This window comes from Hemitrygon akajei, chromosome 19 (assembly GCF_048418815.1).
Source record: "Hemitrygon akajei chromosome 19, sHemAka1.3, whole genome shotgun sequence".
Taxonomy (NCBI): domain Eukaryota; kingdom Metazoa; phylum Chordata; class Chondrichthyes; order Myliobatiformes; family Dasyatidae; genus Hemitrygon; species Hemitrygon akajei.
Genome location: NC_133142.1, coordinates 74,363,577 through 74,377,470, shown reverse-complemented (window position 1 = coordinate 74,377,470; position 13,894 = coordinate 74,363,577). Strand labels below are relative to the sequence as shown.

The 13,894-nt window shown below is 37.8% G+C and overlaps 1 protein-coding gene across 3 annotated transcripts in view; it reads right to left on the bottom strand.

Annotated features, from left to right (window-relative positions):
• The window catches only part of celsr3 (cadherin, EGF LAG seven-pass G-type receptor 3), a 355,541-nt gene that overhangs the window by 142,178 nt on the left and 199,469 nt on the right, over positions 1 to 13,894 (bottom strand). For all 3 annotated transcript variants that reach the window (XM_073072880.1, XM_073072882.1, XM_073072881.1), the window contains exons 10-13: positions 8,829 to 9,014; positions 6,968 to 7,078; positions 6,123 to 6,291; positions 1,382 to 1,523 (exon numbers count right to left, since the gene is read on the bottom strand). In XM_073072880.1, coding sequence (XP_072928981.1) covers positions 1,382 to 1,523; positions 6,123 to 6,291; positions 6,968 to 7,078; positions 8,829 to 9,014 — 608 coding nt within the window. The remainder of the gene's footprint in view (positions 1 to 1,381; positions 1,524 to 6,122; positions 6,292 to 6,967; positions 7,079 to 8,828; positions 9,015 to 13,894) is intronic.

The following is a 13,894-nucleotide window of genomic DNA, read 5'->3' as shown; positions in this document are numbered from 1 at the left end:
AAGAACTACAGAAGCTTTGTGACTGATTATCAAATCCATCCATACTATCCTTTGGCCTTAAAAGCCACATAATTACAGATACTGATTGCACTGCTTCAACAGTAAACACAACCACCATCTTCCTCACATACAAGATAGTCAAATGATAAGCTCCCCTAGAGACACCCTTGAGTGGGTGGGGCTTAATGCTCAATCCTGATTGTCTGGATCTCAATTGCCCATTCCTGATTGGTTAGTTTGAATTGGCCAAAGTCAACATCGAAATAGAACAGTTATTATGCCATACAGTGGCAGCTTAACTGAAAAGCTAAGATGAATTTGCTAAAAACATGGTGTCCAGTTAATAGCAATATAGTGTCGACACAATTAGAAAACAGTTCAGCAAAGTGACACCTAGAATACCTAAAGAACTGTATCAGAGTTCTCTACTCTATACCTCTACCACCATGCCAAAACAGTATATATTGGTGAGACTGGAAGAGCAGGATAGCAGAACATAAGTGTACCTTCAAAAAACTTGAGAGCAAAAACAAAGTGGGATTGCTGAACACTGCCCAGCATGCTCATGTAGACCAAGGCCCGATGAGGTCGGCATCCTTGGCAAGGAAGAGAATGCCTCGAAGTGAAAGATAAGGGAATCACCAAAAACGGTGCACATGGACATCTAATAGTAGATTCTAAGGGTATAGAGATCACTCCAGTCTGGGAGTGCACTTTCCTAAAGAGGGTTCGGCCTGAAAAAAAAATCAACCAATCAGAAATAGGCCAATTCAAACTAACCAAACAGGATAGACAATTTAGATTCAGCCAATCAGAATTGAGCATTAAGCCCCACCCTTTCTCTGCTCACAAGAGAGAGCATATAAAGAGGTGTTGCTCAAGGGACTTGTCATTTGACTAACTTATGCCTGAGGAAGATGGTTGGGTTTAGTGTTGCAATACTGCAGTCAGTATGTGAGTGTTAAGGCTGAGCATAGTATGGATAGATTATCCTAAAGTTTGATAAATTCAAATTGCACTATTCTTGTGCTAAAGCTGAAGAAAATTTATTGCTCTGAAATGAATAGCATATCCATGAAATCTTCAAGGCAAAAGTCTTGAGTGCCTTTCTCAAACAAGAGAAAATCTGCAGTTGCTCAAACTCCAAGCAGCATATAAAATGTTGGAGGAACTCAGCAGGCCAGGCAGCATCTATGGAAAACAGTAGTCAATGTTTTGGGCTGAGATGTCAGCTGTACTCTTTTCCATAGATGCTGCCTGGCATGTTGAGTTCCTCCAGCATTTTGTGTGGGTTGCTTGAATAGCTTTGTTAATTTATTCCTTGTGAACTTGTCTGCCAAGAAAAATATTTACATTCTTATCCAGAAGCAAGTTTTGTTACCTGTGTTCACAGTACTGGCCGAAATGATTATCCCCACAGTCACACGTGTATCCATGTGAGGAGCTTGGCTTGCGTCGGCAGACAGACTCGTTTTCACATGGATTCAGCTGACAGGCATCAACACAGGACTCACCATAGTAACCTAAATATGAAACATGCTTAAATACTTCTCATTAGTTGTGCAGGGTACTTCACCCATTTTGTTTTGACAAACCCCTGATAGGATTAGATTTAATGTTGAATGTTCTTCCTTAAAGTTATTAAAGCTGGGGGGGTGGGGATGGTAGTGGGGGTGAGCTCCCACTAGCTATTAAATGCTCCCATGGAATGCAACTCAAATAGCCTCTGACAACCAAGTCCAATTCCTGCCTTCATGTGTAGCTTAACTAATAAGCCTGACAGAACCATTTCTACTGATAGAAGTGGCAAAGGCAAGTTACTGGCAGTTTATCTAGGAGTAGAAAAACTCTCATCTTAAACCCTACTGCATTGTGGCCATAGCTAGTCATGAGGAAGGCTTCAGGCTTACGCCCCAAGAGAAAATTTGGAGATGGAGTCCCGAAGGTAGTCCTAAATTGAGTTCCATACTGACTGGCAACTCCTTGACACTGCTTGTGCCAAACTGTATCGGTCTCTGCCGTTCCCTTGGATTCATCAGCTGTGTGGAGAGGGGGAGCCTGCTGCAGAGGTAACATATCTTACTGCCCTAGTTTTCATACTGGTTTGTACATTGACTTTGAGAGCTGTGACACAACACCCATGGTCGATCCATCTGTCTGATATGTTTATCATTGCCTATGTTTGGCTAATTGGGAGTCCAGAAGTAATTACACTCTAATTTGTAATTGAAAGTGAATAATTGATGCATACATGGAGAATGTGTACTTTAATCTTCCTTTGCTTTTTTTCATTAAGACAAAAAGAGGAATGTATAGTCTACTCTTATTTTGATTCCTAGACTTCCTTGGTGACTGAATGGTAGTAGATGCAGTAAATTTCCAATGAAATCAAACAAGTGGCTAACATGATGAGAAACCTGTGGCTAGGTGGAAATTTACGTTGAATTTTATGAGTATATCAGACATTTGGCATATTCTGATCTAAAAGGCAGATATATTTCAGCAAAGCAAGTCATTAGTTCCGTGGATAAAACTAGATGATCACAACTTTGTTGTTTGCACATGAAATTTGCACATCTCATAGTACAATACTGTGATACTTTCAAATTATTTTCTTAAATTTCACTTCCACTTGTGTTTTCTCTCTCCACTCCTAATATCCCCATTGAATTAAGTGGAATTGTGCATGCTGCACCATGCTAAAAGGTGGCTGAGGAACTGGGAGCCAATTACTAGTACAAATCTGATTAAGACTGAGCTCTGCCTCTGGATCCATGGGGAGTTCAGCATGGAATATTTTGAAACATTACCATATCTACTATATTGTTCAGAATGTCCAGATTGACTGTGTGCGGAGAAGTTGAAAATTTGCTTGCACTTGCTTGGCAATTACAATTAAAACTAGTTTTATTTTTCAACAACTATTTCTTTCATCATTTTGCAGGTGAAGAGTGCCAAAATGGTATAGATTGCAGAACTGCCTGCAACCTTTCTCTTGATGTCTGGCAAAAAAGTCAAACACATGGATCAATGTCCTATTTTCTGTGCATGAGGAGCCAAATGGAATCTTTAAATCAAAGGAGCATGTGTCTTTCTGTTTGTAAATGAGAGCTTGTCTGAACTTCATTTTGTCTAGTTTCTTATAACTTGTAAAACAATCTTTATTGTGTCTCTGGGGGTCTTATCAAGTACTGTAGAATCTAACTATTTCATTTCCTCATTTCATCTTCCACCATCCAAAGTATTTCCAAGTATGTGAAAATGCTTACTTTATTATAAAACTAAACTTAAATCAGTGTAGTACTGCAGGACACAGGACAAGAACATTGTCATAACTAGTTTATTCAGAGCGATTTAATCAATCTGCTCTCTCTGGCATCAAAAAATTCCACATCACTATTTCAAAGAACAGCAGGGGAATTATCCTTCCTATTAAATCAACATAATTAAAATAGATATTAGATTGTTAACATATTTAAGTTTATTAAATACAAATTAGGTGCCCACTTTCCTGCATTACAATTGAAACCACACTTTGTAAGCACACCAATATCTGAAATATTTTGGGACACTAATTATGGGACAGTGATGTTGAAGTTGCAATATCCACTCTGTGGCTACTTCATAAGATAAAGGAGTGGAACGTTATGGGGTCTACTGCTGCTCCAGCCCATTGGACATGGTGTGCATTCATATAGGCTCTTCTATACACTATCGCCTGCCTGTCGGCTTGAACCAGTCTGGCCATTCTCTTCTGACCTCCCTCATTAACAAGGTGTTTTCACCCACAGAACTGCTGCTTACTGCTTATTTTTTGTCTTACACTATTTTCTGTACGATCTAGAAACTTGTGAGTGAAAATCCGAGGAAATTGGCAGTTTGAGATACTCAAACAACCCTGTCTGGCACCAAAAATCTTCCTCAGTCAGTCATATTTCTTCCTTATTTTGCTGTTTGGTCTGAACAACAACTGAAATTTTTGACCATGTATGCATGCTTCTGTGCATAAAGTTGCTACTGCATAATTGGCTGATTAGATATTTATATTAAGGCGTGGGGGGGGGGCTAATCATGGTCAATGTGTGTAAATGCATGCCTTTCTAAAATACCCTATCACTTCCACACCCACTTCCCAATAGAATCACTGAATAATGCTCTCTGGTTCTCTTGTGAACTCAAAGGATCTTGAAGTTTCTGTTATCTTCTTAACTTGAAACAAAATACCTCAGAAAATATTGGTGACAATTCCTGTGATCTCCTTTTCTATGTAGAGCAGACCATATATTGATTGAATGGAGCTTAATTAACATACAATTTTTCAAGCATTTTACATTTTGATAGACTCTGAAAAGGGACATTATCTCCTGTGTTCCCTGGTGGTGCAGAAGTTCAATAAAGATGACAAATTTTAACATTATTTCACAAATTCTTCAGAAAATTAAAACAGCTTAAATTATTTACTGCTGCTGTGCACAATCTGTTTTGATATCTACTGGCTACTAATAGAGATCTGGCCTGCTGAGAGATGTTTATGAACATTTCTGTAGTGTGGATGTCAAATAAGCAGGTAATAGGAAGCTGTTAGAATTCCATCTTGCTGAATTAAAGAGCATTAGTCATAAACAGACTTTAATGTGGGTCATCTATTAAACATAGAAATCATTGATCAATTTAGAATTACCAGTAAATGTACTCAGTTCTTCCATGTCATGCTGCACTGATCATTTCACATTTCAGTCTATGAATAAAGGATTTTAAAATGCAAAGAATGTATTTTTTAAGCTCTCAATTCTTCTGCCAGCTTAGACATTGTGCACGATTCACAATTACATTTATTTCACCGAAGATTCAGGAAAGAAAGGGGAAGCTGAACTTTAATTATGTTAACAGATATTCAAAAACATTTAAAAATCCCGAATGCTCTAGCAGCCAACAAAGATGGGGGCAGGGCTTTTAGTGCAGTTCAGTAGATTGAGCAGGACTTTCTCTGGTGCTGTTGGGTGCCATGCCAGTATCTGAGTCTTTGTTGCTGGATTGCAGGATACCTGGGGATAGAAAATAACCCTTGGCATGTAGTCAGGGGTGAGAATTGTGGGTGTGGGTTTGACACATTAATTCAGTCAGTGCTCCACTGACATAGAAATGTAGATTAAATCGGCCATGCTGCCAAGAATAGCATCTCGTGGATCATTACAAGCAGAATATAACACAGATACAGTAATTATTGAATGGTGCATTCCACTTAATCTGCACATTGAACACCATTTAACTCATTTTTATTTAGAGATACTGTGCAGAATAGGCCTTTCAGCTCTTTGAGCTGTGCCGCCCAGCAACCCCAAATTTAATCCGGGCCTAATCATGGGACAATTTAGCGACCAATTAACCTAACCAGTACACCTTTGGACTGTGGGAGAAAACTAAAACACCCAGAAGAAACCCACATGTTCACAGGGAGGACTTGCAGACGATGCTGGAATTGAACTTGGATGCGCATGGCTTTAATTGCGTCACACTAACGACTAAGCTACCATTACATCCTTCACTAATTTCAGAAATAAAGGCAAAGAGGAGAGGAAGAACTTTAGGTTTGGGAGGCAGCAAAGAAAGTTCCCGTATGGTTAAACCCAAGTGAAATTTGTTTGCTATAAAAACAAACCAAATAGGTATAGGTGTTTCTTTTTGGAATAAAGCTATTCATCATATTCTTCACTTTTAAAAGATTATCAATGTAAATTTGGAATATTACTTTGAATCATGTCACAATTTGCACACAAATTCATATTTATAAAATGCAAATTGAGGATTGATTTTAACAAGTCCTTCAGACCAATAATGCGTTCACTGGCGGGAGAAACCAAACTTTGCTGACCATCAGGGTTTTTAAAGGTTTTTGAATTAGATAAAACATTGGGTCAAATATAAAGTTGTTTCTTGATGGATGTTCTAAAATGTATCCCATTTAAGGGAACTAAAACCATTCTTTTGATTCCTGAACTTGTTGCTCAATAAATAAGTTATGCAAGGACTGCAAAGTCAAAGGTTATTGACACATGCTTTATTCCTGCTACTACTCAGATAAGTGAGCATGCCAAACAAACCCTGGTTTTAGCAAACAATACCTGGCTCACAGACACAAGAATATGCTTGCCAATCATTGCTGCAGTAACTGTTTGCTGGACATGGAGAGGAGTCACATGGATCAGGGACGGTGCAGCCCAGTTCCACACTCAAAGTACGATTTGGCTTTGGCATTGGAATTCCAACAGAGGTGTCACCAAGACGTACCCCCTACACGTAGAGAAAGAACTACAGTCACTATAGAATCTTTTCATGTCCATGTAGCTGTTTAATATCTGTCTTCATACTATGTATAGTGAAACAGATGTATTCAGTAAGAAACAACCTTAAACTTGTGATGACATGATGTGCTTTCACCTACAGGGATAACAACATACATAGACTTGAAGGATCAAAGATTCTTGGAGCTGAACCTACAGATCACTTAGTGGCAATAAAATGGTAATTTTAGAAATCAGGAAAGCACCACATTAATCTTGTTTTATATTGGGTCTGCCAAAATGCAGGCAGAACATAGCAGAGATAAGCTTTCTGGCCTAAGAATAGAAAAACAAAACAATAACCAGTTTTCTGGAATCATCTATTTAAAAGTGAACACATGATAATGTATATATGATTTGCTTACACACTGAGAACATGTGTTTAGTCTTTTTGACTAGAAAGGTACAATTTATGTTAGCAAAAAAAAAGCTCCCAGTGACACTGAAATCAAAAATGTTACCATCCCTGTTTACATGTGGATGAGAGACAGTACAGACAATATTTTTTGGATGACATTGCTGCAGCATTTCCCAAACCATCAACTTGACTGACGTTTCATTAGCGATACAGGGGGCCATAACAATTCGCAAGCTGAAATGCCTGAAACAAACCGCAATTCCTATACCTGGATACAGCCATCCAGTCCATTCTGCACTTCACCAGCTCTGAGAATTCCACCAACTTGGAGATGTTTCAACTTCAGCCCATGCAACTCATTGCCAATAACAACCGTGTCCTAGCAATAAGAAAAAAATAAAATGGAAACTGGAGGAGTACTTGCAGAATAAGATTAATACATTTTTCATGGCTGAGAATAACTTTGTAACAGTTTCAGGTTTCTGGTATTTCTATCAATTCAGTCTGACAGTACTTATTTTAAGGATGAATTTTAACTTTGTCCCTCATTCTTCACTAATTCGCCATGAAAGCCATCTGCTTGTCATTAAAACTCAAATTTCTCTTCAAGAAATGAATTCACAAGTAAACGAATACCAATTATAACTGAGGGTAACACACAGGCCATACTGTTTGGATGAGCCCTTGTGCTTGAAATTATCCAGCATGGCACTCCATGAAGATAAGAAAACAACACAAAGAGGAGTTTCACCATTATCTTAGGGAAACCAGGAACAGGAACAGTCCATAAATATGTTCATTGCACCATTACCCATATTCTAAGAACAAGATTTATTCACACAATTTCTGCATATTATCAGAGAAGTAGTGCTTAGTGGATGTCACATGGAAGACTAAAAAGGAAACAAAGTACCTTGCTGTATCTAATAATTTCAGCAATAATTGTTAATTACCATTTTAATTAGAAGCAAATAAAAAGGCAGTTTGCTGTACAAACAAAAGTTGGTTCTGAGGATACTCTCCCTTTGTACAGTACTTTGTGGCAGATTGAATTGCTCTTCAGTGAGAGTTGGTACCTAATTTTGTACAGCCGCTAGAGCTGTTGTCTCACAGCTCCAGGGACTTGGGTTGAACCCTGGCCTCTGCTGCTACCTCTGTGGAAGTTACATGTTCTCTCTCTAACCATATTTAGCTGGTTTCATCCCACATCCTAAAGATGTACGTTGGTAGATAACTGGTTACTTCAAATTTCCTTAGTGTGCTGATGTGTGGTGGAAGTTGGGGAGAATTGATGAGAATATGGGAAGAATAAAATGAGATTAGCGCAGGATTGTTGTAAGTGAATGCTTGATGGTTACAGTTTACATGCTGTATGCCTCTATGACTTCTGAGATTAGATGAAAGTCTACAGTGTAGTGTCCTCCGAACTTACAGACGGTGGGTTAACACAGACAGCTAGCAAAAGGATATGACTACTGGCCTTGGAGAGACATGAACTAGTAAAACCAATTACTACTAGACATAAGAGTACATTACTCTAGTCTCCATATTTTAATCACTCCTTCTCTAAAGTTTCATTCCATCAGAAAGAATTGCTGATCTAAGGTCATTTTATGGTTTAATGGAGGTGTTATGTTCAAATCCCAACTGCGCACAGACCAAATCTAAAATATGAAGTCAGGGATCAAGGTGATTATTTTCAATTAAAGTTTAATTTTTCCTCATTATCTTAATCTTGTTAGGACCTCACACTGAAAACAGTAAACAGAGAAGATACTGATCAGGATATGTAGCATCTATGAAGAGAAACAAATTTAATGTTTCAGGCTGACAATCTTGCAACAGCTCTGGAAATGAAACTAGAAGCATCCATTAAGTTACATAGAGAAGTGTGGGTGTTGCCTGACCTGTTGTGCATCTCAAGATCTCTCACTTTATGTCAGATTTATTGACACAAACTGTAAAGAAACCCAATAATGGGGATAAACCTGCACACTAGTAATGGACAAATTTGATTTAATCAAAAATACAACATTCCTTTCCATCCATTTTAATGCTATTACAGAGCCCTCAAAGATCCTTTTATGTTCTTTAATTTTGTGATAAGTCTAAAAATAAATTAATCTGACCTGATAAAGTCCAAAATCAATAGTGATGGTGGCTAGGTATCGTACATCGTGGCCATTCTTCACATCACGGAGCTCCAGCTGGAGATCATGCCACCTTCCGTCATTCAATGTGATTTTATTCAGCAATAACCTCACTGTCTGACTGGATCCCCGATTGATGGCAAACAACAGGTGTCCAGAGTTCAGCTGAAAGCATTTGTGGAAGTTTAGAAAGACATGAATTCAGGGGCAGTTTAAAATCAGTGCAACCAAAACAAACAACAGGTTTCCCTAGAAAATAACCAGATGCTTGAGCTTTCCCACATCTGAAATTTGTAAACATCATCCAGATTTTAGATGGCAGGAAGGATAAAAGTGAAACATTCCAAGAGTGTAGTTCCTTAATACCTGTTAGTAACCATTATTGACCAGTCAGAGGAAATTGAAAAGCAAAACAAAAATCACCTTACATTTTATTAAACATTTGCTGCCAAATCACAGGAGGATAAGTCTATGATTTAGCTTTGCATTCTGAGGATACAATAAGTAGTAAGGCCACAAATGCATTTTGAATCTTTTAAGTGCACTATAGATCACATCACTTCACTTTTCCTATTTTTCACTAAATCACTGGACTGATAGTCTGCTGTCTGATATCACATTATAAGAAGTGGTATACTCCCAACATTTACCACTTTTTAAAGCTTTCAGCTCAACTTAAACTTGAAACAATTTTATAATAAAATGATTCAATTATCTTAAGGGTTTCATTGTAAGTCAATTCTATGGCATAAAAATAATTTCTAAAGATTCAGTTCTTTTTGTATTTTTTTCCATCTTGTTTTCTCTTTTTTGTTACCTTCTATCCAATGTAACTTAACCTTTCTCCTCTTTTCTTTTCCCCTCATCCTTCCATCTGCTTCTATTCCCCACTCTGGCCTCTTATCTTTTCTCCTCATCTACCTATCACCTCTCCCAGTTGGTCCTCCTCCTTCCCTTTCTCCCATGATCCATTCTCCTCTCCTATCAGATTTCTTTTTTCTCACCCCCTTGGCTTCACCTATTACCTTCCAACTAATCCTCCTTCCCCACCCCCACTGTTTTATTCTGATTTATTCCCCTTTCCTTTCCAGTCTTGATGAAGGGTCTCGGCCTGAAATGTTGAATGTTTATTCATTTCCATAGATGCTGCCTGACCTGTTCCAGTACTTACCATCATTCATCCAGCATTTTATGTTGTTCAAAAACAAATGTCTGAAGTACATATTTCCTGTATCAATTTGTTTCCCACTTGCCTCTCACTGGGAGTGCAATGGTTTCAACAACAAAAAAATCACAATCACTTCTCACTAGCTGTGAGCTCCCAAGAGAATGACTCTTATGCCAAGTTAATGATAGGATTGTTAAGCAACACTAAAGCAACTTTGCAAAGGTGTAGCTGGCACTCAGCATGATTGGTGATCCCTGGATTTAAGGGTAATATTTACAAGTTCTGAAATGCATTCCAATTTGATGCAAAAGTCCACAATTGGAACAAAATAGCCACCTACAAAAAGTACAGACTTTTCTTCGGAGATTAACTGCAAAAATTTCCCTTCCTTTCTTTCTCTTTTCAGTTTCAAGGTCAGAATGCTTTTTCTCAAAATGAAGAAAGTGGTGCCATTGATGCTGAAAGATGACTTGTTAATCCCTTCTTTTCATTTTCTTATTGCTAACAGTATCTTTGTTGATTTCTCCTCAGGCCAGCAAAAGATCTTAGATCATGGAAAAGCAGGGTGCAGCAGGCTTGTTTAAAGTGATAAAAATTTGGGATCAGAATTCCAAATTGGGATCTGAACTACTGGTGTTGGTGTGTTAGGGTACTTCCCTCCATACTTGTGAATCTGCTTTCAGTGAGGATGCAAGTTATAGAACAGCAAATTGTAAACATAAGAGATTCTACAGATGCTGGATATCCAGAGCAACAAACATATAATGCTGGAACACAGCAAGTTAGGCTTATCTATGGAGAGGAGTAAATGTCAAAGTTTCAGGCTGAGAGACCCTTTATCAGGACTCATAATGAAGAGTCCCAGCCTGCAACATTCACAATTTTTCCTCTCCATCGATGCTGCCTGGCCTGCTAAGTTCCTTCAACATTTGTGTGTGCTGACACTACCTGAATAATTTCATGTTTCTAAGGTGTACACTTGACATTGAAATTCACAAAATATTATCACTTCCTCAGTTATCTACAATATGTAATTTATTCCAAGATTTAGAGGTTCGCCATTTCAAGAAAACTGTCCAGAAAGATCAAGCATATCTGTGCTATAGCAACCTACTTTTCCAGATGTTCATTTAAATTAAAATAACAGGTATAGATGATCTCAGGCAAGCAGTAACATCATCAGCCAGGCTGAACAGACAAACACACTGGATAATTCCCATAAATAAAAATTGAGGAAGTACTAGACCCCTTTTAACTAACCTTTAAACACTGGACAATTACATATATTGTGAGTGAAATTAAACATAAGACTGTAAAAATTTGTAATTGTTTTGAGCAATTGACATCCATTCAGTGACTGGAATTTTTCAGACATAACTTCATATACTTAAAATTCCATTCGCGTGGTATAATTTTATCCATTTATTTTTATCATAATAGCTGATAACGGTTAAAATATCCAGCAACTTGCTAACACTATGCTGATTCATTCTGTATGTACAACTGGGAGGAGATATTTACTGACAGAAACTTTTCGCTGTTTAACTATGCATGTGCATTCACTTGAACTTGCATTCAGAATCTTTATAATATTAATTGAATGTGTCATTCCATTCTCTATGTCGAAGTCAATAACACAATTAATCTTATCAAACTGCCAAAATATCTCAAACTTGGTTTTCTCATCCATTAACTTAGGCAATAAACCATTAAAGTACAAAAAATAATCACATGTCAATTAGTTATCAGATGGTTTGGATCAAAATAAGGTACTTCAGAAGTTACAAATAATTTGATAAGGTCATGGCAACATGGAGATTTCACTAGAAAATAGTGAACATCATGTTTGAAGATTTATATATCATACAACAAGATTTTAATGAGACATTGGATAATGTAGATTAAATAATGTTCATGCCTTGAATGCTATTTATTAGAATTGTGTTTTTTATGAAGATGAACACAATTTTATCTCAAAGATTTCTCAAATAAAAATTGCAACTCAAATCTAATTTAGAACTGGAGGAAATCTGAAAAAAAAACATGCAGGAAATATTCAACAGGACAGGCAACAGCTGTATAGAAAGAAACTGAAATGTTTCAAATCCATGGCCATTCATTAGAAATGAAGGAAGTGAGAAGTATGCTTCAGTTGAAGAGAAGGATAGAAAGAACAATGGGAATGCCTATGATGGGGTGGATACCAAAAGTATCTAGAAAACAAATGGTACTGTTTCCTTTTGGTTCCCTTTTCCTCCTAAACAAAAAAAAAAACACTCCCCCATCCATGCAATCCTAGAAGATGTAATATTGGTCTTTTTAAAAATCTCTTCCCCACCAATTATCCAGGGACCCAAACACGCCTTCCAAATAAAGAAGCAATTTCTTGGGGGTGATATATTTTTTTCTACACTGGAGAAACCAAATTGGTGAACAATTTTCAGAATATAGATCCATCAGTCTACTCACACCTATGACTTTGATCTGTAATGCTATCCCACCAAAGACCAACGTAAGCTTGAAAATTGCAACTCATCTTTCATCTAGGTATGCATATTGTAGCTCTCAAGGATCAGTACTGAATTCAACCATTTCAAAGAACCATTCTTTCCAGTTTGCATCAGAGATGGCCAATGGCGATTCAAAATCATTGGTCTGTAATATTAACTCAGTTTCTTTGTCTCTTTACTCATATAACCTGAAATGCTGGGCATTTCCAGCATTCTATTCACTTCATATTTCCATTTCATGATCTTCATCTCATAGTTCCAGTTCTTCCTTCCTAGAGTTATTCAACACTATACCACAGAAACTGGCCTTTGGCTCATTTAGTCCATCCTAAACCATTAATCTGCCTAATCCCATTGACCCTGCACCCAAACCATAGCCCTCCATACATCTTCCATCCAAGTACAGTACCTATCCAAATTTCTCTCAAATGTTGAAATTGATCCCATATCCATCACATGCACTGGCAGCTCATTCTGCACTCTCACCAGTGCAGGAGCTTCCCTTCCTATGTTCCCTTTATACATATCACCTTTCACCCATAACTCCTAGTTCCAGTCTCACCAAACCTCAGTGGAAAAAAAACTTGCTTGCATTTACTCATTTATACCCCTCATAATTTTGTATACTTCTATCAAATTTCCCCATAATCTTCTGCATTCTAGGGAATAAAATCCTAACCTATTCAACCTTTCCCTTTAACTCAGGTCCTCAAGTTCTGATATTATCCTTGTAAATTTTCTCTGCACTCTTTCAATCTTATTTACATCTTTCCTGTAGGTAGGTGACCAAAACTGGACATAATACTCCACCTTCACCAACATTATATACAATTTCAACATAACATTTCAACTCCTGCACTCAGTATATTGATTTATAAAGGCCAATGTGCCAAAAGCTTTCGTTACAACCCTATCTACTTGTGACACCACTTTCAGGAAATTGTGGATCTGTATTCACAGATCCTTCTGTTCAATTGCACTCCTCAGTGCCCTACCGCTTACCATGTAAGAGCTACCTTGGTTGGTCCTCCCGCTACCTTTGTTGGTGCTCACACTTGTCTGTATTAAATTCCATCTGCCATTTTTAAACCTATTTCACCAGCTGGCCCAGATCCCGCTGCAAGCTATGATAGTGTTTCTCACTGTCTACTATACCCCCAATCTTGATGTCATCTGCAAAATTGGTGTTCCAGTTTAACACATCATCATCCAGGTCATTGATATAAACTGGAACCAGCTCCAATCCCAGGACCACAACAGTGGTCACAGGCCTCCAGACAAGAGAGGCAACCATCTACTACCACTCTCTGGCTTCTTCCACGAAACTAATGTCTAATTTAATTTGCTATCTCATCTTGAATGCCAAG